General features: G+C 41.3%; 1 protein-coding gene across 1 annotated transcript in view; it reads left to right on the top strand.

The window, feature by feature from the left end:
• The window catches only part of LOC124605795 (copine-8-like), a 204,133-nt gene that overhangs the window by 129,359 nt on the left and 47,852 nt on the right, over window positions 1-26,922 (top strand). Inside the window, exon 7 of the mRNA XM_047137687.1 lies at window positions 1,159-1,294. Coding sequence (XP_046993643.1) covers window positions 1,159-1,294 — 136 coding nt within the window. The remainder of the gene's footprint in view (window positions 1-1,158; window positions 1,295-26,922) is intronic.

Below are 26,922 nucleotides of genomic sequence, written 5' to 3'. Positions count from 1 at the left end.
GTAGTTCGGCCATAATCATACTATGTGGAATGCCTACTGTAATTTCAGCATAATATTTACAATGAAACAACTATTTTACATGTTCGCGGGGTCCAGGCTTAAAAACCATATCACTGCAGTATAATAACATAGAATCAAGTAAATTTTACTAGGAAGAAACATAAAACCAAGGAATTTTATCATTGATCTTGTGGGTTTTTCACAGGGGCTATGAATTAATGGCGTTGAATTGCGAAAAATGTAAAATTGGATAATTTAAAATCAAAGTATTACCCTTGTGTTCAGAAATACAATTTTTTGGTGGCTACTGTTTTCAGTATATTTAGCAAACCATATTTAGATCTTCCAGTATGACAGCGGTAGGCCTAATCATTTAGCATATTGTACATATGTTATATTAGATTGTTGTAGATCTGAATATGGTGTATTAAATAAACCAAATTGGTAATGACCAAAAGAATCTGAACTTGTGATACTGACTGGCAATAAATAAATATTCTGAAACTTATTTAAGGCTGAAACTACATGCCAGGCCAGGATTCGAACCTGGAACTTTGCCTTGTGTCTAAACAAGGAATGACAATGATATTCTCCTAGAGAGATGTCTTTTTTAGCATTTTCTGTGGATCTCTCTGTGATAGACTTGACAATCTTAATGTAAATTTCTGCATACTTTTTTATGGTAACTAAACCAAGTATGTGCTGAATCAAATATTCCATGAACATTTATTATCTCTAATAGCAAAGAATGATATCTGTATGTACCAAGACTTCTGTATTGCTGCTATTCTTTTGTTTACAATTGTTTAGAATTTTCATTATGAATGTTTAGAGTAGCCCTTTAGAAATTACTACACATCGCTAAGTGTCCCATTACTTCAGAGGTGACTGACAACCTTTGAGTAAATTAACTTCTCAAAATTTTTGAGAAATGATATGAAGAGACAGACTGGCCAGTCAATATTGGCACCTGTGGAGTTGCCCATCTTAAAGAAGGGCCTAATAATGGCGAACTACACCATTGTACCTGTAAATAAATAAATAAATAAATAAATTGGAAATATGAAATTACCTCAGCTTTCAGAGTCCTAGAGGAATCTCCAGTATTGTGTAGCAATTAAGAAGTAATGCAATTCTTTATTCTTTCTCGTTCCTCAGGCAAAAAACCAGTCATACCAACATTCTGGAGAGGTGAGGCTTCTCCGTTATGAATACAAAAAAGTCTACTCTTTCCTTGATTATGTAAAAGAAGGAGGTACACAGCTGAATTGCACTATAGCCATAGATTTCACAGGTAAGAATGCAGCTGAGTAAATTGTTGCCTTGTTCTAGAGTGGGAATGAGAAATAATGTTACCATGTGGTTTAATCTCATGTTACATAGAATGCTCAGATTGTGTTTTTTGGAAGGTGCATAACATATATGGCCTCCAAATAAAAACACAACAAGAATATCTGATTTGAAGAAGTATAAATAATCTGAAGTTCTTGTTATAGATTCTGTTGTAATGCCACATGTTATAATGTCCAAGCAGACTTATTTAATAATTAACTTGGCAAAAGATTTAATATCACTTAAAAAGGATATTTCAGAAATGTAAGCATGAAACAGTTTTTATGCTTTGCACAGGAACTCTGCATATTATATATTCTTCAGCTGATAAGGAAGAAAAGGAGGAAGGTGATAGTATAAATTGTTAATTTGAAGGGTGTATCACTGCCTTTGTGTCTTCACATTACACCTGTTGTGAAGTTTAATGATACAAGCAAATGTTAGAACAGTACTGATAGAAAAAAGCAAATTTTAGTATTGTACTGGTAGAAAACAGTTACTGTCATTTATGAAGCAGATTAAGCTTCATACTCACCTACAGAAAATGAATTATAGTGAATGTATTTGTGTGCTGACATTTTCTCCTGTTTGGGAATGTGTTTCATGTGTACAATTTTCTGTTTGTCATTCTTACTACAATTCAGCACCTCTGCTTCATCCACTATTTATGATGGAGCAATCTTTCTGATAGAGTTTTATTTAAGTTCTGCTATTTTTATTTGTTTAGGATATTCTTACAAGTCATATACTTTCCTCAAAACCTTTCACTGTTTTCATGTATCCTCTTATTCAGCCTCTCAGTCATCTCTTTCATTAATGACATTTTTTTGGCCTGGTGCACGTCTTTCACACATTTGCTTCCTTCCTCCACATTTATGCTTTCTTGTACATAGTTATTACACTTTCTGCCTTAAAATGTTTGTTCTCTTGTAAGTATTCCCTGGGTGATCTGTAGTACATGCTATTCTAATGCATGTATTTATGAATGCTACCAATTTCTAACTATTTAAAAGCTCAGCATATTGCTTTGCATGAAATTGATTGCAGCTGATAGCTTAAATTTCTTGATACCTTTAAGAAGAAATCCATATTTACTCATACCATTAGAAAATGGTTTTCAGACACTTGTACATTTCTGCTCTCATTTCTTTTTTACTTTCACGGTGAAATTAGGTTAGCATCAAGTGGTGAGTCACATGTAGTACTGTAAAGTATTCCTTAAATTTCATTTCATTTCATTTTTTAATAAATTTACACTAACTATTGTTTCTCAGTGGTGCACAAATGGCCTAAGATCATTTTTTTCTTCACAGGAGGAACTTTATTGAGATCATCTCCTTGGTAAAGTATTTATTTCAGCTATTGATGTTGTAGAGAGCTTAAAGATGTTGCTGTTAGAGCTTTGTAGATGGTAGTTTAAATGCACTGGGTTGCATCTCTGGAGGTGGTTGTCTTGAGACGTAAACAGTGTCCTTTTCCTAAAGAATTCCCATTTAACTGTAATTTTGTGGGATATATGCTATATACTTGTTGCCAAAAACAGTTTATGATGTCTGAAAGTTCAGTTTCATATGTTGGTATCTCCCTTCTTGAATGGTGGCCACAGTAACAGTTTTATGAAATAATATACATTTTTGTCAATATTGTTTCATTTGAATCTTGGGAAAGTACACTCCGGGAAGCACAATATAAAATGAAATTTTGCTGTAATTTTACTGAAATGTTATGTTAATGCAGAAGTTTGTAGTACATGTTTACAGCCTAGCTGCATTACAACTGCAAGAAGTTTACTTATTATGTTGCATTTGTTATTTGAACTGATTTTGCTGCTATCAGTGTTGTGAATACACATTGGATTTCGCCATTTTTAAAAAATCTTACACATTGGGAAACACACATACGTTTAACACATTCCGCTGCTTCACTTCAACTGAGGAACAAGGAAGGGAAATGAGATGTGGTCTAACACATTATTACAATATGCTAAGATAATTTTGGCAGTAAATTCCTATAAGAAGAATTGGTTAACCGTTTTGGAAAGGGTTATTTTGAGCTGAATGGTATTTCAGATTGAGGAATACTATTGTATGTCATCTTAAATAGTTGATGCACAATGATTTACACTCATCAGTCAGTAACTAAAATAATAAACTGTATTTGGTCTGTCGTCATATGACATTTGCGTTTTGTGGAAATCTTGTATAGAATGAATCAGTCACTTTGTACACATAAAGTGATGTTCCATTGTTATACTATATGTAAACATAAGAATCACTGCTAAAATTCAATACCAGAACCTTTTTTAGCAACAGTTCAGTAAGAAAAGTTGGAGAAAACTACATGAAAGAATTACACAGTATATATCTGCACTCTACTGTCATAACAAAAGATGTTAATTAGAAGTTCAGTAGTGCATCATCCACACTTCGCAAGCTTTTCTATTCTCTTTTCTGCAGACTCCACGACTCTATCTTTCAATGTGAAACTGCTCTTTAAACTTGTGTTTATGTTTTTCAGTGTCAGAATGTAGAAAGATATTAATGATAAATTTGTATCTTCCTTAATTGTCAAGTGTGTATGATGTGGAAACTTTCGAATAGATAGAAAATGTTACAAACTTATGCATCAACATAACAACACATGGCAGAATGTCATATGTAAAAACACATGAAAACTGTTACACAGTTTTTAGTTTTAATGGGTTTATTGAGTTTTTGGTGTATGTCTGCTGTACTACAACAAGCAGTTATTTTGCTGAGACATTTTAGGTATCTTTGTGTAGCTGTAACTGTGAGAGAGTTGTGTGTTATTTAGTTATAATGTATAGTTATAATGTATTATTTAGTTATAATGTAACTGGATAGGGTAAAAAATCTACTCACCTAGCTACGGCAGGAGAACATGCATATGAAGGTACTAAAGTTTGAAGGCTTTTGGAACTGAAGTGTTGAATAGGAAGAAAGGGGGGAGGGGGTGAAGGAAAAGAACTCATGAGGTCTAGGAAAAGGGATCAAGTTCGGAAAAGTCACCCAGAACCCCAGGTCAGGGGAGACTTGCCGGTCAGGGTGAGAAGGAAAGAGTGATTGTTGTGGACTGCTCTGGATAAGATTTGAAAATGTGAGACCTTAAAGATGGAAGATAGTGTAATATGCAAGACAGAGATTACTGCCAAGACATCCTGCATGAGTTAAAGGAGAGCAGAACACTAAGTGCTTTGTGCGTTATCGAGGTGGGAGCGAAGCAGCAAAAAATACACAGGTCAGAAATGAAAGATACAGAAAACTAAAAGGGAGTAAAGAAAGGAATAGTTACTGTGAAGAAATCCTGAGACCAAAGGAATTAACATAAATTAAAGCCAGGTGGGTGGCAAGAACCAAGGCCATGTAGTGACAGTTCCCACCTGTAAAGTTCTGAGAAACTAGTGTATGGGGGAAGAATCCATAAGCATGTGTGGTGAAACAGGCACTGATGTCATGACTGTCATGTTGTGGAGCATACTGTACAACAGGATATTGTGTGTTCACAGGATACTCCCTCTGCCTAAGCCCATTCATCCTGACTGATAACTTGGTGATAGTCATGGTGATGTAAAAGGCTGAACATTGTTTCCATAACAGGTGGTAAATGACGTGTCATTTCACAGGTGGTTCGGTAATATGTAATTGCCAGGTACAGGGCTGGTATAGCTGGTGGTAGGAGGGTGCATAGGGCAAGTCTTACAACAGGGACAGTCTCAGGGCTAGGAGCCATAGAGTATTGAGATGGGTGCAGAAGGAGCATAGGGTCTGACAAGGATATTATGGAGATTGGGAGGGCGACAAAAAGCTATTCTAGGTGTGGTGGGCAAACTGTCGTACAGAATGGACCTCATTTCAGGGCATGATTTTAGGAAGTCACAGCTTTGTTGAAATAGCTGGATAGTATTGAGTGACAAGTGGGTGCTCTTGAGTTGTTTTTCGAGGGATCAGCAGTATCAACATTGGATGTGATGGCCTGGGAAATCTGCCTTTGAACTATACTGATGGGGTAATTACATCCAGTGGACCTGTCTGCTTTTTGCTATCCCTCTCCCACTTCTGTCACATACGAGGTGCATTCAAGTTCTAAGGCCTCCGATTTTTTTTCTAATTAACTACTCACCGGAAATCGATGAAACTGGCGTTACTTCTCAACGTAATCGCCCTGCAGATGTACACATTTTTCACAACACTGATGCCATGATTCCATGGCAGCGGTGAAGGCTTCTTTAGGAGTCGGTTTTGACCACTAGAAAATCGCTGAGGCAATAGCAGCACGGCTGGTGAATGTGCAGCCATGGAGAGTGTCTTTCATTGTTGGAAAAAGCCAAAAGTCACTAGGGGCCAGGCCAGGTGAGTAGGGAGCATGAGGAATCACTTCAAAGTTGTTATCACGAAGAAACTGTTGCGTAATGTTAGCTCGATGTGCGGGTGCGTTGTCTTGGTGAAACAGCACACGCGCAGCCCTTCCCGGACGTTTTTGTTGCAGTGCAGGAAGGAATTTGTTCTTCAAAACATTTTCGTGGGATGCACCTGTTACCGTAGTGCCCTTCGGAACGCAATGGGTAAGGATTACGCCCTCGCTGTCCCAGGACATGGACACCATCATTTTTTCAGCACTGGCGGTTACCCGAAATTTTTTTGGTGCCGGTGAATCTGTGTGCTTCCATTGAGCTGATTGGCGCTCTGTTTCTGGATTGAAAAATGGCATCCACGTCTCATCCATTGTCACAACCGACGAAAAGAAAGTCCCATTCATGCTCTCGTTGTGCGTCAACATTGCTTGGCAACATGCCACACGGGCAGCCATGTGGTCGTCCGTCAGCATTTGTGGCACCCACCTGGATGACACTTTTTGCATTTTCAGGTCGTCATGCAGGATTGTGTGCACAGAACCCACAGAAATGCCAACTCTGGAGGCGATCTGTTCAACAGTTATTCGGCGATCCCCCAAAACAATTCTGTCCACTTTCTCGATCATGTCGTCAGACCGGCTTTTGCGAGCCCGAGGTTGTTTCGGTTTGTTGTCACACGATGTTCTGCCTTCATTAAACTGTCGCACCGACGAACGCACTTTTGACACATCCATAACTCCATCACCACATGTCTCCTTCAACTGTCGATGAATTTAAATTGGTTTCACACCATGCAAATTCAGAAAACGAATGATTGCACGCTGTTCAAGTAAGGAAAAGGTCGCCATTTTAAGTATTTAAAACAGTTCTCATTCTCGCCACTGGCGGTAAAATTCCATTTGCCGTACAGTGCTGCCATCTCTGGGACGTATTGACAATAAACACGGCCTCATTTTAAAACAATGCGCATGTTTCTATCTCTTTCCAGTCCTGAGAAAAAAAATCTGAGGCCTTAGAACTTGAATGCACCTCGTACAGTGCTCTTAGCTTTGCACTCTTCTTAACTCATGCTTGAAGTTTTGGCAGCAATCTCTGTCTTGCATATTAGGTATGTGAAGAGAGAATGGTGGTGTATTGCTGTAAAGATTCTGCATCTGAACAAACAGCCTTTGCATTCAAGGCAAACATATTTGTTCAGGTGCAAACTCTTTACAGCAATACACAACCATTCTGACCTTCAGTGGACATAATTACGCCACCAGTCTAGTTTGAAATCAGGTTTCCCAGGCCATCATATCCAATCCTGGTACTGCTGATCCTACAAATATTATCCTGGTCTTGACTGTATTAATCAGCTACTCTACCAAGGTTATGGCTTCCTAAAATCATGCCCTAAAATGAGGTCCATTCTATCCAACATTTTGCCCACCACACCTAGAACAGTTTTTTGTTGCTCTCCCAACCTTTTTACTGCCCCCCCCCCCCCTCCCACTTCTGTCACATACAGTGCTCTTAGCTTTCCACTCTTATTAACTCATGCATGAAGTTTTGGGAGCAATCTCTGTCTTGCATATTATAGTATCTTCCACCTTTAAGCTCTCAGGTTTTAAATCTAGTCTGGTAATTGTCTTCTGACCCAGGCTCCTGGGCGACTTTTCCAAACTGTTGTCCATTTCCTAGACCTCACCAGTACTCCTCCTTCACTCCTCTTCCTTCCCCTTCAACCCTTCTGCCAGAAAGAGGACCCACTGGCTCCAAAAGCTTGCAAACTTCAATACCTTTATATGCATGTTCTCATGTCACTGCCGCCACTTGGGGAATATGTGTTTTTATCTATCCACTTACATTATATTTTCAGAAAGTGATTATATTTTGTTTTACTTAGTTAATAATTTGTGCCTGCCTCCAGTAACTTAATAACGTACTGGCAATTCTTCAATTTTTTCATTTGTCGCATTTGTTTGCTTATTAATTTAGTCATTACATTATTATACTGTCTGACAGAAGGCTACTTTCTTGTAGCACACGTGATTGTTGATTTAGCAATATTGACTTCAGCTCTGATAAAATCTTATTCAACCGTTCAAATATTTCATCTAAGAAGTTGATATTCTCATAAACATCACTCTGGGCATTGCATTTCAGTGGCTCTCATATGTAATTGTTCGTTTATTAAGCAAATACTAATTAGATACATCGCCACTCTTCTTAAAGATGGTATACCACTTAACAAACAAGTATAAATAATGCACAGTGATGTACACACACACACACACACACACACACACACACACACACACACACACACACACACACAGCTAATAGCAATGACTGTTACATATACTTCGTACAGATTGAGAATATGAACAGAGCATATCCCAACATCCAGTGCAGACATTCATGCTGCGTGACTTTTAGTACTATAAAGTAACAGCCTTGATCACTTGATTTCTGGGGGACAAATACAAATTGATCGACCAATATGGATGGGCTGCTCACCAATCCTCATTGCAAATAACACGGTAACACATTGTTTGCCATTCACTGTAGTAAACACATTACAGGTGACAGAAACACTGCTAAATGACAATATGAACTGTATACTTCAGGTCCCTGTTGATGAGTACTAGCGGGAAGTTTGTAATTTGGGTCTGGCCACCGCAGTAACCATTCTAGAGAATTGGAGCATCTGGGTTCGAGTCCCCATCTGGCACCAATCTTTAGCTCTCACTATTGCATTCGTGCAGTGCCCTGTTCTTTTCCTTTAACCACAGTTATTCATGTGTATGTCCCAGCTGCTTTATTGTAAGTGGTGTCTTAGAACAAGCACCACTCATATCTTTGAACAGGTTGTGCTGATTGCCATCTCTGAGATTTAGAAATATTCGGGTCTGGATTGAAACTATTGTGTTCCTTAGATTTAGTTTTTCTAGCCCAGGTGGTATGAGGAACTCGGGTATTGCCATCAATCGATATAACATGGTCAGTTACTTCTACACCAGCACTTCGTATTGCAAAGTTTGGCTAAATAGACAATAGCATGATCTTAATTATGTTATGAATGTTGCAGTTCTTCATATTTCCATGCTTGCTAAGAAAATTGGAGAGGAATTTCACCTTTCAACACAAAAATTGCTGAAACATGTATGGGTGAAAACAAAACTATGTCACACGGAATAATATTTTGGGATAACTCACTACTTAGACAAAAAGTATTCACTGCTCAATAGAAATTGGTTAGAATAATGTGTGGGGCTCATAGTCACACATCTTGTAGGCATCTTTTTAAAACATTGGGAATTCTTACAACAGCCTCACAGTACATTTACTCACTAATGAAATATGTTCTCAATAACATGGACCAGTTTAACAACAACAGTGACATTCATGATCATAATACCAGAATAAAGAAAGACTTACACTATCCTTTACTCAACCTATCTTTGGGACAGAAAGGGTAAAATATGCTGCTGTAAAAATTTTTGACAAATTATCGGATGAAATAAAGTGTCTGACAGACAGCAGTAATAGCTCCAAAAATAAATTGAAATCGTATCTCCTTGACAACTTCTTCCATATCATAGATGAATTCTTGCATAGGAATAAATAAATATATAAATACAGTATATGAATGTTGTGCCTTTTAAGGGAATGGGGTAATAATAGAAATATTAAGCTTTAACACTGTACTGTAATATATATATATATATATTAAAAAATCTTTTTTTGTATGTGCATTTCTTGTGCACTTGAGACGTTCCACATCATAGTGGCTACCATACCATCCGATTGTTCAACGGAACACACAACCAACCAACTAACTAACTAAGACGGAATTTATCTCCAAGCATTGGCTTAGCAACACAGTTCCTTCGTCTTCTTGTCTAGGGGCAATAAATTGAAGAATTTTAAAATTAAAAAGGTCAGTGGAGTTGGAAGAGAAGTTAAATGGCACATGTTTTACTATAGAGGAATTTTAGTTTAGGATTTATAGTAAACAAAAAAATTATAAACAATTTAGTGATATTGAAAGAATCTATGACAGAATAGCAAGACTTGTTTTAAAAATAAACAAAAGATATTTCAGGGCAATAATAATTCAGATCCATGAACAACATACTCACTTTCTGATGAACAGGTAGAAGACCTCTACAAAGAGTTACAGAAGCAGATATCTTTTGATAATAGAGATTTTAATGCAGAAGTATGACCAAAAACTAAATAAGGTTCTTTATTGTGGGGCTCCAAATATGATATACAAATAACAAAGATTGTCTGATACTATAGTTTGCTGAAATGAACAGCATATTTATTTGTAACATATACTTCAAGAAGAAAATGGTCATTGCAAGAATCAGTTGCAACTAGAAGGAATATTAACAATATTTTATGAAACGATAACAGAAATTGTACATGACTTAACAGCACTAATCCACTTTTGAATTGCAACTGATTACAGACTCTTTCATGTAGGATAAAAAGAAGTCAATGCTAGAACTTAACAGAACCAAAAGGCCAGAAATTGCAAATGTAGATTAAAATAAGTAAAGTAAAGTCAGTGGTGCAAGCTTGTGACTGAGCTATGGCGTGACTGCGAATAGTGTACAGCCATTATTTGCTGGTACAGTAACTGATAACAGAGATAAAATTGTACAAGTAGTTATACATTTAAAAATATTTATATAGGTTATAGCATGAGTCAAAAACACATGCACTTAATAATGTTGAGTGCAGGAGCACCCAGTAGGGCGAGGGGTGGTGGTGATGGGCTGCAAAGCCCAGTGGATACATTGCGGACCAAAAGAAATGCTTTATTCTATTTTAAACACATGTTGCATCATTAGCTAGATAAGTCAAACAAGTCTCACTGCGGTGACCCTCACCGGTGCTGGCTCATGGTCCTGCTTGCTTGCTTCTGTCCTGGTGAGTAGTTGCACTTACAAACACCCTGTGATGTCAATGAAAGGCCAACTGTCGGCCAGTAGAGAATTACAAGCAAGCACGATACATTCCTGCATGTCCTCTGGAGTTAAGGCATCCCCAAAGAAAAAAAATCCAGAGGATTTAAATCTGGAAACCTAGCAGGCCAAGTAACTGTTCTATGGCTCACGATGTCAGCGGCATGCTCCTTCTGTTGCAGCAGCGTCCCGCTGTGGAATGCTTACTCCTGGCGACTCAGTTCTGCACATCTACATCTACATTTATACTCCGCAAGCCACCCAACGGTGTGTGGCGGAGTGCACTTTACGTGCCACTGTCATTACCTCCCTTTCCTGTTCCAGTCGCGTATGGTTCGCGGGAAGAACGACTGTCTGAAAGCCTCTGTGCGCGCTCTAATCTCTCTAATTTTACATTCGTGATCTCCTCGGGAGGTATAAGTAGGGGGAAGCAATATATTCGATACCTCATCCAGAAACGCACCCTCTCGAAACCTGGCGAGCAAGCTACACCGCGATGCAGAGCGTCTCTCTTGCAGAGTCTGCCACTTGAGTTTGTTAAACATCTCCGTAACGCTATCACGGTTACCAAATAACCCTGTGACGAAACGCGTCGCTCTTCTTTGGATCTTCTCTATCTCCTCCGTCAACCCGATCTGGTACGGATCCCACGCTGATGAGCAATACTCAAGTATAGGTCGAACGAGTGTTTTGTAAGCCACCTCCTTTGTTGATGGACTATATTTTCTAAGGACTCTCCCAATGAATCTCAACCTGGTACCCGCCTTACCAACAATTAATTTTATATGATCATTCCACCTCAAATCGTTCCGCACGCATACTCCCAGATATTTTACAGAAGTAACTGCTACCAGTGTTTGTTCCGCTATCATACAATCATACAATAAAGGATCCTTCTTTCTATGTATTCGCAATACATTACATTTGTCTATGTTAAGGGTCAGTTGCCACTCCCTGCACCAAGTGCCTATCCGCTGCAGATCTTCCTGCATTTCGCTACAATTTTCTAATGCTGCAACTTCTCTGTATACTACAGCATCATCTGCGAAAAGCCGCATGGGACTTCCGACACTATCTACTAGGTCATTTATATATATTGTGAAAAGCAATGGTCCCATAACACTCCCCTGTGGCACGCCAGAGGTTACTTTAACGTCTGTAGACGTCTCTCCATTGATAACAACATGCTGTGTTCTGTTTGCTAAAAACTCTTCAATCCAGCCACACAGCTGGTCTGATATTCCGTAGGCTCTTACTTTGTTTATCAGGCGACAGTGCGGAACTGTATCGAACGCCTTCCGGAAGTCAAGAAAAATAGCATCTACCTGGGAGCCTGTATCTAATATTTTCTGGGTCTCATGAACAAATAAAGCGAGTTGGGTCTCACACGACCGCTGTTTCCGGAATCCATGTTGATTCCTACATAGTAGATTCTGGGTTTCCAAAAACAACATGATACTCGAGCAAAAAACATGTTCTAAAATTATACAACAGATCGACGTCAGAGATATAGGTCTATAGTTTTGGGCATCTGCTCGACGACCCTTCTTGAAGACTGGGACTACTCGTGCTCTTTTCCAATCATTTGGAACCTTCCGTCCCTCTAGAGACTTGCGGTACACGGCTGTTAGAAGGGGGTCAAGTTCTTTCGCGTACTCTGTGTAGAATCGAATTGGTATCCCGTCAGGTCCAGTGGACTTTCCTCTGTTGAGTGATTCCAGTTGCTTTTCTATTCCTTGGACACTTATTTCGATGTCAGCCATTTTTTCGTTTGTGCGAGGATTTAGAGAAGGAACTGCAGTGCGGTCTTCCTCTGTGAAACAGCTTTGGAAAAAGGTGTTTAGTATTTCAGCTTTACGCGTGTCATCCTCTGTTTCAGTGCCATCATCATCCCGGAGTGTCTGGATATGCTGTTTCGAGCCACTTACTGATTTAACATAAGACCAGAACTTCCTAGGATTTTCTGTCAAGTCGGTACATAGAATTTTACTTTCGAATTCACTGAACACTTCACGCATAGCCCTCCTTACGCTAACTTTGACATCGTTTAGCTTCTGTTTGTCTGAGAGGTTTTGGCTGCGTTTAAACTTGGAGTGAAGCTCTCTTTGCTTTCGCAGTAGTTTCCTAACTTTTTTGTTGTACCACGGAGGGTCTTTCCCGTCCCTCACAGTTTTACTCGGCACGTACCTGTCTAAAACACATTTTACGATTGCCTTGAACTTTTTCCACAAACACTCAACATTGTCAGTGTCTGAACAGAAATTTTCGTTTTGATGTGTTAGGTAGTCTGAAATCTGCCTTCTATTACTCTTGCTAAACAGATAAACCTTCCTCCTTTTTTTTATATTCCTACTAACTTCCATATTCAGGGATGCTGCAATGGCCTTATGATCACTGATTCCCTATTCTGTACATACAGAGTCGAAAAGTTCGGGTCTGTTTGTTATCAGTAGGTCCAAGATGTTATCTCCACGAGTCGGTTCTCTGTTTAATTGCTCGAGGTAATTTTTGGATAGTGCACTCAGTATAATGTCACTCGATGCTCTGTCGCTACCACCCGTCCTAAACATCTGAGTGTCCCAGTCTATATCTGGTAAATTGAAATCTCCACCTAAGACTATAACATGCTGAGAAAATTTATGTGAAATGTATTCCAAATTTTCTCTCAGTTGTTCTGCCACTAATGCTGCTGAATCGGGAGGTCGGTAAAAGGAGCCAATTATTAACCTAGCTCGGTTGTTGAGTGTAACCTCCTCCCATAATAATTCACAGGAACTATCCACTTCTATTTCACTACAGGATAAACTACTACTAACAGCGATGAACACTCCACCACCGGTTGCATGCAATCTATCCTTTCTAAACACCGTCTGTACCTTTGTAAAAATTTCGGCAGAATTTATCTCTGGCTTCAACCAGCTTTCTGTACCTATAACGATTTCAGCTTCGGTGCTTTCTATCAGCGCTTGAAGTTCCGGTACTTTACCAACGCAGCTTCAACAGTTTACAATTACAATACCGATTGCTGCTTGGTCCCCGCATGTCCTGACTTTGCCCTGCACCCGTTGAAGCTGTTGCCCTTTCTGTACTTGCCCAAGGCCATCTAACCTAAAAAACCGTCCAGCCCACGCCACACAACCCCTGCTACCCGTGTAGCCGCTTGTTGCGTGTAGTGGACTCCTGACCTATCCGGCGGAACCCGAAACCCCACCACCCTATGCCGCAAGTCGAGGAATCTGCAGCCCACACGGTCGCAGAACCGTCTCAGCCTCTGATTCAGACCATCCACGCTTTTATTGCAGTGGTGCATGGAGACAGCTGTGCATGGGACATGACCCGCTGCGCTCTGGCAAGAGTTTGATGGCGACAGGTGCGAATGGCAGGTCAGCAGTGCTGTTTCACCAACTCCTGCAAGGAACTCAGTTCTGGCGGTGTCTGGCCCGACCTGGTCTCAAACTTGTGGCTGGAGCTGGCAATGCCCTGGCATGATGGTGGTGTCGCTGCTGGACTCCGAATGAATCTGCCTTAAAATTCAAACTTATTTTTATGGCTCTGAGGCACATTGTTAACTGAAACCTGCCCCCAGTCACTTAGCTCACAAGTGTCTTGTCATGATGTGGTGACATCATCCTACCCACTTAGCTATTACTGTTGCCTGGTGCAAGTTTTTGCTGAGCTTGGTTAGCCCAAAAAAGAATGCTTTTGCGTACATGTTATTCTGACCCACATTGTGCCATACTGTTCCTACCAGCCTGCAATTGCTACTGCAGTACTTTACACAGCTTTGTTACCACTTCTTACTGATTTCACTGAAACTGGATAGTGACACTACAATAATGAAAATAATGAGATTCCGGAACTAATGCCAGAGGAGATGTATCAAGCCATCCAAAATATGGAAAGTGAAGGTCACTGGGAATGGTGTTATAGTAGAAATAGTAATACAAAAGGTAGTTTCAACATCACTTGCGAAATGTCTTTGGAGGAAGAAAATCCTTGAAAACTAGAACAGTATGATGATAGCTGTATTTCAGATAAAGGGAGACAAAAACTACTCTGTATCCATAAGGCTCTTCCATGTAATGTATGTATGATATTTATGTGCACTATCATCAACAGCATAGAAAAAAATATAGATTTTAACCTGGCAAAAGAAGTAGTTTGCTTTGGAAGTGGATATAATGCAATAGGCCATTTGTAGCTCACAAACAAAATTATAAAATTCAGCCACGAGTATAAAATAACACACTACATGTGATTCATAGGTTCTGAGATACATTTTAGTTAAGTTGTACCTGAGATACATTTTGAGTAAGCTGTACTTTTGGTATCCCGCCTGGAAGGCGGCGCGTGGGTCTGCTCCTGTAAACTGAAGGGTAGGCCGATTGTAGGAAGCGAGTAGGAGCAAGTGAGGTAAAACTCTCGGTACATCTTTTTATGTAACAGTACATTTAATAGAGAATATTAGTCAGTGACATATGTAACTTTGCGCTGAGGAGCACGTAGGTGCAAAGCCGGATGTATCAAAGCTCACAAAAGTTACACAGGCAAAATCTGTAGTAGTTCGCCCACTATGAACTAGAAACAATGTTGCTTGGTCGTCTACTCGGAATCAAATGGGTAGAATCTGGAGCGACGCTCGTAGAGTTGCACAGCGCCGGCTAGAGGGTGCTGTCATTGGTGTCGTAGTGCCAACCTAAGAACTTGGCACAGTACTCACAGTTCTTGAGAAACAACACTTTGTTCAACCTGTGGTAGAATACTAAATAATATCTTGGCACTGCCACAGAGGCCATTAGATTTAATCAAGATAGTAAGAAATTCAGAATGAAAAAATGAGCCATGCAAGGATATTTTATACCATCACAGTTATTCACAGTAGTTTTTCTTCACTCTCCATGTCCAGTGCTTACAAATTATAAAACAAATTTATAGTTTTTTCTTGGAAAGTTATCACCAATTATGATAAAATATAAGTTGTCACCATCCTCTTCAGTAAGAAGACTGGTTTGATGCAGGCCTCCATGTTAGTCTGTCCTGAGCATTTCTGTATAACAACTGCATTCTTCATCCATTTAAACCTGCTTACTGTATTCATCTCTTCACTTCCTCCTACATTTTTTAACCCCCACACTTCCTTCCATTACCATACTGATGTTTCCTAGGAGCCTCAGGACGGTTCCCTATTAACTAATCCCTTGTTGTGCTCATGCTGTGCAATAATTCCTCTCCGCCCATACCCCGATTTTATACATTATCTCCTCATTTGGTACTCAGTCTACCCATTTCATCTTCAGCATGATTCTGCAGTGTCACATTTCAAATGCTTCTATTTTCTTCTTGTCTGAACTGTTTGTTGTTCACATGTCATTTCTGTACAATGCCTCACTCAACAAAAATACCTCAGAAAAACCGAGCGAGGTGGCGCGGTGGCTAGCACACTGGACTTGCATTCGGGAGGACAATGATTTGATCCCGCATCCTGCCATCCTGACGTAGGTTTTCCGTGATTTCCCTAAATCGCTTCAGGCAAATGCTGAGATGGTTGCTTTTACAGGGCATGGCCGACTTCCTTTCACATCCTTCCCTAATCCGATGAGACCGATGACCTCGCTGTTTGGTCTCTTCCCCCAAATCAACCCCACCCTTCAGAAAGGACTTATTAGTACTTGAATTTATATTCAGTGCAAGTGAATTTGTCTTTTTGCATCTTTTTGTTACTTTTACTGTTGCCAGTTTGTATTTTATTTCTTTACTTCAACTGTCATCATTTATTTTGCTCCTCAAATAGTAAAACTTGTTGACTACTTGCAGTGTTTCAATTCCTAATATAATTTCCTCAGTACTGCATAATTTAATTTGACAATATTCTATTACCTTAATTTTATTGTTGTTTATATTTTATGTTTTTAAGACATTATCCATTCCTTTGACATATTGTTCAAGTCATTTGCCATCTCTGACAGAATTTCATCATTATTGCCAAACTGTAAGGTTTTTGCTTATTTTCCTAAACTTAAGTTCTTTTTCCCAAAATTTCTCCTTGATTTTCTTTATTGCTTGTTTACTGTATTGATTGAATAATGGTGGGAGTAAACTACAACCTAGTCTCACTCATTTCTCAATTACTTTTTCCCTTTCATGTCCCAACTGTTTAAGACTCTGGTTTCTATACAAGTTGTAGATAACTTTTCACTCCCTGTATCTCATCACACTTGCCTTCGGAATATCAAATATTGTGTCCCAGTCAATATTGTCAAAATCTTTCTGTAATACTACAAATGCTATAAAGGTAGATTTGATTTCTTGGTCATGTCCTCTAAGGTAAGCTTACCCCGGTGTTACCATAAATGGCAAGTTATGTACCGACGCAAACATGATTGTCAAGCACCTTGCTCGAGCCTCTGCATGGGAGAATTACCCCCCAGCCTTTCGCACACTCAAACAGTGGCTGGAAGGAAACATCCTGTCATTCACTACATGCTGCAGTGGATCCTACAACGCTCCTCAATGCCCTTGCACATTGCCCCGACACAGCTCCTGGGCCTGATCGCATCCACAGCCAGATGATTAAACATCTCTCATGTGACAACAAATGACATCTTCTCATCATCTTCAACCGGATCTGGTGCGATGGCGTCTTTCCATCACAATGGTGGGAGAGCACCATCATTCCTGTGCTCGAACCCGGTAAAAACCCGCTTGACGTGGATAGCTGTCGGTCCATCTGCCTCACCAACATTCTTTGTAAGCTGCTGGAATGTATGGTATGTCGGGGGTTGGGTTGGGTCCTGGAGTCACGTGGCTTGCTGGCTCCATGTCAGGGGGCTTCCGTCAGGTTCGCTCTACCACTGATAATCTGATGTCCATCGAGTCTGCCATCCGAACAGCCTTTTCCAGACGGCAACACCTGATTGCTGTCTTTTTTGACTTACGTAAAGCATATGACACGACTTGGCAACAACATATCCTTGCCACATTGTATGAGTGGGGCCTCCGGGCCCACTCCCAATTTTTATCCAAAACTTCCTGTCGCTTCGTACTATCCATGTCCAAGTTGATGACTCCCATAGTTTCATCCATATCCAGGAGAATGGAGTCCCGCAGGTCTCTGTATTGAGTGTCTCTCTATTTTTAGTGGCCATTAACGGTCTAGCAACAGCTGTTGGGCCCTCTGTCTCACCTTCTCTGTATGCAGATGACTTCTGCATTTCGTGTTGCTGCTCCAGTACTGTTGTTGCTGAGTGGCGCCTCCAGGGTGCCATCCACAAGGCGCAGTCATGGGATCTAGCCCACGGCTTCCAGTTTTCAGCCGCAAAGTCATATGTCGTGCACTTCTGTCGACATCGTACCGTTCATCTGGAACCCGCACTTTATTTTAATGACAATCCACTCACTGTAGTGGAGACATATCAATTCTTAGGACTGGTTTTCAACACTCGATTGACTTGGCTCCCTCATCTTCATCAGCTTAAGCAGAAGTGCTGGCAGCACCTCAATGCCCTCCATTGCTTGAGCGACACCATTTGGGGTGCAGATCGCCATACGCTGCTGCAGCTCTACAGAGTCCTTGTCCAATCCCAAATTGACTATGGGAGTGTGGTTTATGGTTCGGCAGTGCCTTCAGCATTGCATTTACTCGACCCTGTGCACCACTGTGGGGTTTGATTGGCAACAGGAGCTTTTATGATGAGTCCAGTGACCAGCATCCTGGTGGAAGCTGATGTCCCTCCACTGCAAATCAGATGTGCGCAACTGCTCACCAGTTATGCAACACACATTCATAGTTCCCCTGAGCATCCGAATTACCATCTCCTTTTCCTGCCCGCGGCAGTCCATCTCCCGCATCAGCGGCCCAAATCGGGGCTAACGATTGTGGTTCGCATGTGGTCTCTTCTCTCTGAATTGGAGTCCTTCCCTTTATCACCTCTACTTGCGGTCCGCTTACGTATGCCTCCATGGTGTACGCCCCGGCTGCAGCTTCGTCTGGACCGTTTACATGGTCCTAAGGACTCTGTTAACCCCGCCGCTCTCCGCTGTCAGTTCCTCTTGATTCTTGACATGTTCCAGCGCTCTGAGGTGGTTTACAACGACGGCTCAATGGCTGATGGTCATGTAGGCTTCGCATATGTTCATGGAGAACTTATTGAGGAGCACTCCTTGCCAGTTGGCTGTAGTGTTTTCACTGCAGAGCTGGCAGCCATATCTCGTGCTCTTGAGTACATCCACTCATGCCCTGGCGAGTCATTTCTCCTGTGTACTGACTCATTGAGCAGCCTACAAGCTATCGACCAGTGCTACTCTCGCCACCCTCTCGTAGCGTCCATTCAGGAGTCCATCTATGCCCTGGAACAGTCCGGCTATTCCGTGGTGTTTATGTGGACCTCAGGACACGTCGGAATCCCCGGCAATGAACTTGCAAACAGGCTGGCCAAACAGGTGACGCGGGAAACACTTCTGGAAATAGGCATCTCCGAAGATGACCTGCGTTCTGTCTTACACCGCATGGTTTTCCGGCTTTGGGAGACGGAATGGCATAACAGCAAGCACAACAAACTGTGTGTCATTAAGGAGACTATGAATGTGTGGAAGTCTTCCATGCAGGCCTCTCACAGGGAATCATTTGTCCTCTGTCGGCTGCGCAGGACTCGCCTCAGTGTCGCTGTGGCTCCCAAATGACAGTCGTCTACCTCTTGCTGGACTGCCCACTTTTAGCCACTCTGCGGCAGACTTTTGACTTTCCCAGCACCCTGCCTTTGGTGTTGGGCGACAATGCCTCCACAGCAGCTTTAGTTTTACATTTTATCCGTGAGAGTGGGTTTTATACTTCTATGAAGGTTTTAGCGCATGTCCTTTGTCCATATCCTCCACCCTAGTGCTTTTAGTGTGGAGGTTTTAATGTGTTGCAGAGTGGCTGGCTTTCCCTTTTTATTCTCGTGGTTGGTCAACCACTGTAATCTGATTTCATGTTTTACTACGTTCTGTTTTTAGCGTCTCTCTGTTGTTTTCTTGTCCTCTTTTGTTCCGTTTAGTATTTGTTGCCTTCCCTTCGTTCTTCTGGCTTTTCCTTTCTTTCCGTTTTGTGTTGTATGTTTTGTCCATTTTATTCTCACCCTTGTGGCATTGTTTTATAAGGAACAAGGGACCGATGACCTCATAGTTTGGTCCCTTCTCCCGCCTTTAAACCAACCAATCAACCAAATACTTAGTACTTTCAACCTTCTTCAGTTGTTCACTTCCAGTCCCAATTCTGCTAGTTGGTCTATCTTTCTTTCTAGTTATAACCAGGATCTCACATTTTTTGACATTAAATGTCATTCCAAACTGTCTCATAGTTTCTTCCCAAGCCTTCATTGTTTTTTCCCAAGCCACCAGCTGTTCCTGAATCTCCTCCTCCCTGTTTCCATGGATCATCAAGTCATCTGCAAACACCATTGCTTTCATCTTGTCTTTTCCAGCTTTTTCTGACACCTTAATATTTTTCTCACCCAAAACCAGAATGTGGAGAAGAGGTGACAATGCACTGCCCTGTGTATATCTCCTCCACTCTGCTTGTTGTCTCTTTACCCACTCCCTTCTTTCTCATGCTTCCTATACCTTTCTTCTACAGATGCTCTCAAATGCCTTTTCTATATTGAGAAAGGCCATCATATGGTTTTCTCCACATTCATAGTGGTGCTCCTGGAACTGCCTCACTGCAAATATAAGGTCGACAGTTGACCTCCCAGAGCTGAAGCCATACTGTTTCTCTCTCGATTTGTTCTCGAGCCTTGTTCGGATTCTGCTCTTCAGGGCCTTTTCATATACTTTGGCACAGTGTGGTATCAATGTTAGTCCTTTGTAATTTCTACAATCCTTCCTATTTTCTTTCTTGAATATAGGAACAATTAGTGCTATCTTGCAATCTTCTGTAGTCTTCTTCTCATTCCACATCATCAGTAGTGCTCATTGCAACCAGAGATTACAGTGGTTTCAACAGTGAAACATCAATTGCAACAGCTTTATCTTCATAATAATGTACAGTACATACTCCTATGCAGTCTCTTGGTATCACATGCCCACTTCAGTGCACTACTGAGTGTAAATCCTTCTCTCTCTTAAACTTATTGATACACAATCTAATTTCCACTGCCTCATTTATGTTTGAGTTCCAGTGGTTTGAAGTGGGGGTTAAGTCTATGTCTAATCAAAAAGTAATTTGTGCTTATTTGTAAGACTCTGGTTGGCAGTAGCAGATTTTTCTGGATTTCTGTATTTGATGTGCCATTTACATACAGTACTTTGCCAAGAAACAGCTCGAATAGACTGTTCCATGTAACTACTGCAACATTCACTAGGAATAAAATAAACATCAGTTACATCTGTGCAATTCCATTACTTCTACAGTCAGTTGCTTTCCCAGCAGAGACAGTGGATAATATTGTCAAAAGCTCAGATTTTCATAGAAAATGTATGTGAAAATTGTATCAAGAACATTTAATCCAACAAGTTCGTTGTGAGATAATTCATGGCTATATTTGCACTTGTTTGGATCATCAGTGATCTCACTCAATTCGCAAAAAATATTTTATCGACATTTGTGACATTTTTTTTTGACATGAAGTATTTTTTCCTTGTAGCACACACTCCACATTTATTAAGCCATTTCTCTGTTTGGTCATTCTATGCTCACATTTTTTCTGAAATTACATTTTTGGTGAGCATGTATATGCACATAAGAACTGTTTACAGTATCTGTTGCTTGAAACAGCGTATCTGGTTATAATCAAACAACGGAAGGTTCAGGATGGAATAACAACTATATGGAAAGGGCAGTTTTCTACTGACTATGTAGAAGAGGCATTGAGTTGCAGCCAGGAAATGTTGTTGTTGTTGTTGTTGTTGTTGTTATCTTCAGTCCTGAGACTGGTTTAATGCAGCTCTCCATGCTACTCTATCCTGTGCAAGCTTCTTCATCTCCCAGTACCTACTGCAGCCTACATCCTTCTGAATCTGTTTAGTGTTTCATCTCTTCGTCTCCCTCTACAATTTTTACCCTCCACGCTGCCCTCCAATACCAAATTGGTGATCCCTTGATACCCCAGAATATGCCCTACCAACCTATCCCTTCTTCTAGTCAAGTTGTGCCACAAACTCCTCTTCTCCCCAATTCTGTTCAATACCTCCTCATTAGTTATGTGATCTACCCATCTAATCTTCAGCATTCTTCTGTAGCACCACATTTCGAAAGCTTCTATTCTCTTCTTGTCTAAACTATTTATCGTCCACGTTTCACTTCCATACATGGCTACACTCCATACAAATACTTTCAGAAATGACTTCCTAACACTTAAATCAATACTGATGTTAACAAATTTCTCTTCTTCAGAAACGCTTCCCTTGCCATTGCCAGTCTACATTTTGTATCCTCTCTACTTCGACCTTCCTCAGTTATTTTGCTCCCCAAATAGCAAAACTCCTTTACTACTTCAAGTGTCTCATTTCCTAATCTAATTCCCTCAGCATCACCCGACTTAATTCAACTGCATTACATTATCCTTGTTTTGCTTTTGTTGATGTTCATCTTATACCCTCCTTTCAAGACACTGTCCATTCCGTTCAACTGCCCTACCAAGTCCTTTGCTGTTTCTGACAGAATTACAATGACATCAGCAAACCTCGAAGTTTTTATTTCTTCTCCATGGATTTTAATACCTACTCCGAACTTTTCTTTTGTTTCCTCTACTGCTTGCTCAATATACAGATTGTATAGCATCGGGGAGAGGCTACAGTCCTGTCTCACTCTCTTCCCAACCGCTGCTTCCCTTTCATGTCCCTCGACTCTTATAACTGCCCTCTGGTTTCCGTACAAATTGTAAATAGCCTTTCGCTCCCTGTATTTTACCCCTGCCACCTTCAGAATTTGAAAGAGAGTATTCTAGTCAGCATTGTCAAAAGCTTTCTCTAGGTCTACAAATGCTAGAAATGTGGGTTTGCCTTTCCTTAATCTAGCTTCTAAGATAAATCGTAGAGTCAGTATTGCCTCACGTGTTCCAACATTTCTACGGAATCCAAACTGATCTTCCCCGAGGTCGGCTTCTACCAGTTTTTCCATTCTTCTGTAAAGAATTCGCGTTAGTATTTTGCAACTGTGACTTATTACACTGATAGTTCAGTAATTTTCACATCTGTCAACACCTGCTTTCTTTGGGATTGGAATTATTATATTCTTCTTGAAGTCTGAGAGAATTTCGCCTGTCTCATACATCTTGCTCACCTGATGGTAGAGTTTTGTCAGGACTGGCTGTCCCAAGGCTGTCAGTAGTTCTAATGGAATGTTGTCAACTCCCGGGGCCTTTTTTCGACTTAGGTCTTTCAGTGCTTTGTCAAACTCTTCACACAGTATCGTATCTCCCATTTCATCTTCATCTACATCCTCTTCCATTTCCATAATATTGTCCTCAAGAACATCGCCCCTGTATAGACCCTCTATATTCTCCTTCCACCTTTCTGCTTTCCCTTCTTTGCTTAGCACTGGGTTTCCATCTGAGCTCTTGATATTTGTGCAAGTGGTTCTCTTTTCTCCAAAGGTCTCTTTAACTTTCCTGTAGGCAGTATCTATCTTATCCCTCGTGAGATAAGCCTCTACATGCTTACATTTGTCCTCTAGCCGTCCCTGCTTAGCCATTTTGCACTTCCCATTGATCTCATTTCTGAGACGTTTGTATTCCTTTTTGCCTGCTTCAGTTACTGCATTTTTGTATTTTCTCTTTTCATCAATTAAATTCAGTATCTCTTCTGTTGCCCAAGGGTTTCTACCAGCCCTCGTATTTTTACCTACTTGATCCTCTGCTGCCTTCACTATTTCATTCCTCAAAGCTACCCATTCTTCTTCTACTGTTTTTCTTCCCTCATTCCTGTCAATTGTTCCCTTATGCTCTCCCTGAAACTCTGTACAACCTCTGGTTTAGTCAGTTTATCCAGGTCCCAGCTCCTTAAATTCCCACCTTTTTGCAGTTTCTTCAGTTTTAATCTACAGTTCATAACCAATAGAGTGTGGTCAGAGCCCACATCTGGTCCTGGAAATGTCTTACAATTTAAAACCTGGTTCCTAAATTTCTGTCTTCCATGTATACAACCTTCTTTTATGATTCTTGAACCAAGTGTTAGCTATGATTAAGTTATGCTCTGTGCAAAATTCTACCAGGCGGTTTCCTCTTTCATTTCTTAGCCCAATCCATATTCACCTACTATGTTTCCTTCTCTTCCTTTTCATACTGTCGAATGCCAGTCACTCATGCCTATTAAATTTTCATCTCCCTTCACTACCTGAATAATTTCTTTTATCTTGTCATACATTTCATCAATTTCTTCATCATCTGCAGAGCTAGTTGGCATATAAACTTCTACTACTGTAGTAGGCGTGGGCTTCGTGTCTATCTTGGCCACAATAATGCATTCACTATGCTGTTTGTAGTAGCTTACCTGCACTCCTATTTTTTTACTCATTATTAAACCAACTCCTGTGTTACCCCTATTTGATTTTGTATTTATAACCCTGTATTCACGAGACCAAAAGTCTTGTTCCTATTGTCACCGAGCTTCACTAATTCCCGCTATATCTAACTTTAACCTATCCAATTGCCTTTTTAAATTTTCTAACCTACCTGCCTGATTAAGGGATCTGACATTCCACGCTCCGATCTGTAGAATGCCAGTTTTCTTTCTCCTGATAACGACGTCCTCCTGAGAAGTCCCCGCCCGGAGATCTGAATGGGGGACTATTTTACCTCTGGAATATTTTACCGAAGAGGACGCCATCATCATTTGACCATGCAGTAAAGATGCATGCCCTCGGGAAAAACTATGGTTGTAGTTTCCCCTTGCTTTCAGCCGTTCGCAGTACCAGCACAGCAAGACCGTTTTGGTTAGTGTTACAAGGCCAGATCAGTCAATCATCCAGACTGTTGCCCCTGCAACTACTGAAAAGGCTGCTGCCCCTCTTCAGGAACCACACATTTGTCTGGCCTCTCAATCGATATCCCTCCGTTGTGGTTGCTATCCGTATCGCTGACGCATGCAAGCCTCCCCACCAACGGCAAGGTCCATAGTTAATGGGGGGGGGGGGGGGGGGGGGGGAGGAGGAGCACATTAAACCTGTAATGAATATTTAAATATTACTATAAGCATTGTTCTTCCTTACCTCTTCCAGTTCTTGACGTTTCATTTCCATTGCTGTACATTGTGCACATGGTTGGGGGGGGGGGGGGGGGGGGGAGCCGGGAAATTTGAAAAAGAATTCTAGAAATATTCAGCCTTCATACATAGTACTTCATCAGAAACAGAAAACTCTCACACACTCACACAAACACAACTCACCTATAGGCAGCCATTCTCATCTCTGGGCGTGACGGTCTAACTACAGCTGGGGTGGGCAGTAGGGGTACGGAAGAGGCAGGGGCCAGAGAGAGAGAGAGAGAGAGAGAGAGAGAGAGAGAGAGAGAGAGAGAGAGAGCAGAGAGCAGAGAGCAGAGAGCAGAGTAGGGGTTGGGGGAAGATAGAGTGCTGTCTGTGGGAGCATGCAGGGACATAATTCAGATAGGAGAGGGCTGCTAGGTGCAGCATTGGTTGGCTGTGCAAGGGGGAGGGCGGGGGGGTGGGGGGGGGGGGAGTAGATAGGGGGAAAGAACTACATAGGTGTGTTGAAAGGATAGGAGTATCAGAGTGGAGAGGCAAGTGCAAGACAGGGACTAATAAAGATTGAAGGCAAGGGGATTACAGGAACAAAGGTAATGTTACAGGGAGAATTCCCACCTGTGCAGTTCAGGAAAGCTGGTGTTGGTAGGAAGAACCCAAGGGCACAGGATGTGAAGCAGCCAGTCAAGCACATCATGTTGGGCAACATGCTCAGCATTGTAGTGGTCTAACAATTGGGCGGTAGCTGTACATGCGGACAGACAACTTGTTAGTTGTCTTGCTCATGTAGAATGCAGCACAGTGGTTGCAGCTAAGTTGGTAGAGCATATGGCTGCATTCACAGGTGGCCCTGCCTTTGATGGGCTAGGAGTTTCCTGTGACAGTACTGCAGTAGGTGGTAGGTGGAGGATGTAAGAGACAGGCCGTGCGTATAGGTCTATTGCAGGGATATGAGCCATAAGGCACAGGGTTTGGAGCAGGGGTGGAATAGGGATGCACAAGGATATCGCATAGTTGAGTGGGTCACAGAATACCAGTATAGGAGACATAGGAGACGTGGAGATGATATTTCTCATTTCAGAGCATATAGAGAGATATTCAAAACCATGGTGGAGAATGTGATTCAACTGATCCAGTCCTGGGTGGTACTGATTCACAAGAGGAGTGCTCCTTTTTAGCAGGACAATGGGTCTGTGTGGTTGGTGGGTGACTGGGGAGACAAGGCACTGGAGTGCAGGGTTGGGAGGGTACTTTTAGTCTGTGAAGGTCTCAGAGAGACACTTGTCACATTTGTAGAGGGTCTGATTGCCACAATAGATTCAACAGTTGGCTAGGCTGTGTGGGCGGACTTCTTGGTGTGGAATGGATGGTAGCTGCCTAAGTGTAGGTATTGTTAGTGGTTGGTAGATTTGAAGTGGACAGAGGTACTAACATAGCCATCCTTGAGGTGGAGGTTATCATTGTTGTGGTGAGGAGAACTCGGTGAAATAAACAGGGAAAAAGCTATTGAGGCTCTAGAGAAATCTAATAGGGTGTCCTCACCTTTGGTCCAGGTAACGAAAATGTCAAGAATGAATCTGTTCCAGGTGAAGTGTTTGCGATTCTGGGTGGTAAGGAAGGATTCCTCTGGATAGGTCATGAACAGGTTAGCAGAGGATGGTGCCACAAAGGTGCTCATTGCTGTCCAACAGATTTGCTTGTAGATTATGCTCTCAAAGGCAAAGTAATTGGGTAACGATATAGTTTATCGTGGTGACTAGGAAGGTGGTTGTAAGTTATGAGTCTATGAGGTGTTGGTAATGGTAATGTCCAGTACAGCAAGGCCATGAGCATTGGGGATGTTAGTGTAGGAGGAGGTGGTATCGACTGTGACAAGCAGGGTGCTGGGTGATAAGGAACAGGAATTGTGGAGAGACAGTGGAGGAAATAGACAATATCCTGTTCTACAATCCCAAATTCATACATCCCATCTCCCAGATTTAAACCTTTGCCTAGAGTAGCATGCTAAGCTCAGTCTCAAGAAACTGTCCAGTCTGTTCACCTCCTACTCCTCTCACTGTGAGAGCCTCCATCCAAACTCCTCTG

Source organism: Schistocerca americana, chromosome 3 (genome assembly GCF_021461395.2).
Source record: "Schistocerca americana isolate TAMUIC-IGC-003095 chromosome 3, iqSchAmer2.1, whole genome shotgun sequence".
NCBI lineage: Eukaryota > Metazoa > Arthropoda > Insecta > Orthoptera > Acrididae > Schistocerca > Schistocerca americana.
The sequence above is the reverse complement of the archived record's forward strand: the minus strand, read 5'-3'. Positions and strand labels throughout refer to the sequence as shown.